Source organism: Mandrillus leucophaeus, unplaced genomic scaffold, assembly GCF_000951045.1.
Source record: "Mandrillus leucophaeus isolate KB7577 unplaced genomic scaffold, Mleu.le_1.0 Scaffold1, whole genome shotgun sequence".
In the NCBI taxonomy this organism is placed as follows: domain Eukaryota; kingdom Metazoa; phylum Chordata; class Mammalia; order Primates; family Cercopithecidae; genus Mandrillus; species Mandrillus leucophaeus.
The window spans coordinates 15996161-15997955 of NW_012098097.1; the positions used below are offsets into that span (position 1 = coordinate 15996161).

The window sequence follows — 1795 nt, forward strand, 5'->3', positions numbered from 1 at the left end:
AGGCTGAGGCAGGAGAATGGTGTGAACCCGGGAGGCGGAGCTTGCAGTGAGCCGAGATCGCGCCACTGCACTCCAGCCTGGGTGAAGAGCAAGACTCCATCTCAAAAAAAAAAAAAAGTTGGGATGTTAAGATATAGTGAACCTGGCGCGGTGGCTCAGCTGTAATCCTGTAATCCCAGCACTTTAGGAGGCCGAGGCCGGGGGATCATGAGGTCAAGAAATTGAGACCATCCTGGCCAACGTGGTGAAACCCTGTTTTTACTAAAAATACAAAAAGCAGCTGGATGTGGTGGCACACACCTGTAATCCCAGCTACTTGGGAGGCTGAGACAGGGGAATCGCTTGAACCCGGGAGGCGGAGTTGTAGTGAACTGAGATCGCTCCACTGCACTCCAGTCTGGCGACAGAGTGAGCCTCTGTCTCCAAAAAAAAAAAAAAAAGATTTACCATCTCATGTGGTTTCTGAGCGTCAGGAATCTGGGAGCAACTTAGCTCAGGGTGTCTCCTGAGGCTGCAGTCAGGTTCCGTGGAGCTGCAATCTTTTGAAGCCTCCACTGGGACACGAGGAGTGTCTCCAACACAGTTCCCTCCTGTGGCGCCTGCACATACCTGCACACACACCGCACACAAACGTGCATGTGCACACACCCCCCCAACACTCGCACACGCATCTGCACACACACATGCACACACCCACATACCCGCACACAAACATGCACACACACACACACACCTGCACACACCCGCACACACCACCCACCCATAGAAACATGCACACACCTGTGTACACACGCACACACCTCCACACACCACACACACCTGCACACGCCGGCACACAGACATGGACATACCTGCACATGCACATGCACACCCCTGCACACATACCTGCAGACACATCTGCGCACACACCTGTACACACCCACACACACGTGCTCACACACCTGCACACCCACACACCTGCACACACACATGCACACACACCTGCACACACTCTCGCACACACATGCACACACACCTGGACACACCCTCACACACACATACCTGCACACACCCTTGCACACACCCGCACACACACATGCACAGACACATGCTGGTGCAGCCCTGCCAGGGAGCCTCCATGGCCCTCACTCCAGAGTACACAGGAGGGCAGCCTTCTCCGTGGGGGTCAGCCTCTCCCCGGAGGCCGGGGCAGGGGCAGTCGCCGTCTCTGCGTCTGGAGAATCAGTCTGGGGTTTAGACAGAATGGTTGCCTTTCTTCCTAAGGAAGTTTCTCACGTCTGGTACTCTCCAGGTTCGCATCGCTCTGCAGCTGGACGATGGCTCCAGGCTGCAGGACTGTTTCTGTTCAGGCCAGAGCCTCTGGGAGCTTCTCAGCCATTTTGCACAGACCAGGTGAGCCTCAGTGGGCCAGTGGGCTCTTTCCTACCCCGTTTGGTGGGAAAGCTGCTGTGGTTACTGGGTCTGGTCCAGAGCTGAACACCCAAGCTCTGTGCTGGCCTGTGGTGCCTCTAGGCACTTTGCACTCCTCGGTAGAGGAGGGGTGTGTGGGCTGCCGGTTCACGAGCAGCAGCCTCGGGGGTGGGCCGGTCACGGCTCATCATTCGGAGCTTCATGGGCCCAGCGGCCCAGCCTTGCCCTCCCAGAAGAGCAGGGATGTGCTTCTGTCGTTGTGGGGGCCTGGTGCGTGCCAAGGGGAGACGTTTGGTGCTGGGGACAGGGCTCCCTGTGCTTGATTCCCCTGGATGGGCTCATAAAGTCTTTTTTTTAAGAGGCAGGGCCTCACTGTGTTGGTCAC

General features: G+C 56.9%; 1 protein-coding gene across 1 annotated transcript in view; it reads left to right on the plus strand.

Moving 5' to 3' along the window:
• ASPSCR1 (alveolar soft part sarcoma chromosome region, candidate 1) overlaps positions 1-1795 on the plus strand; it is a 46810-nt gene that overhangs the window by 9596 nt on the left and 35419 nt on the right. The window contains exon 4 of the mRNA XM_011969382.1: positions 1292-1392. Coding sequence (XP_011824772.1) covers positions 1292-1392 — 101 coding nt within the window. The remainder of the gene's footprint in view (positions 1-1291; positions 1393-1795) is intronic.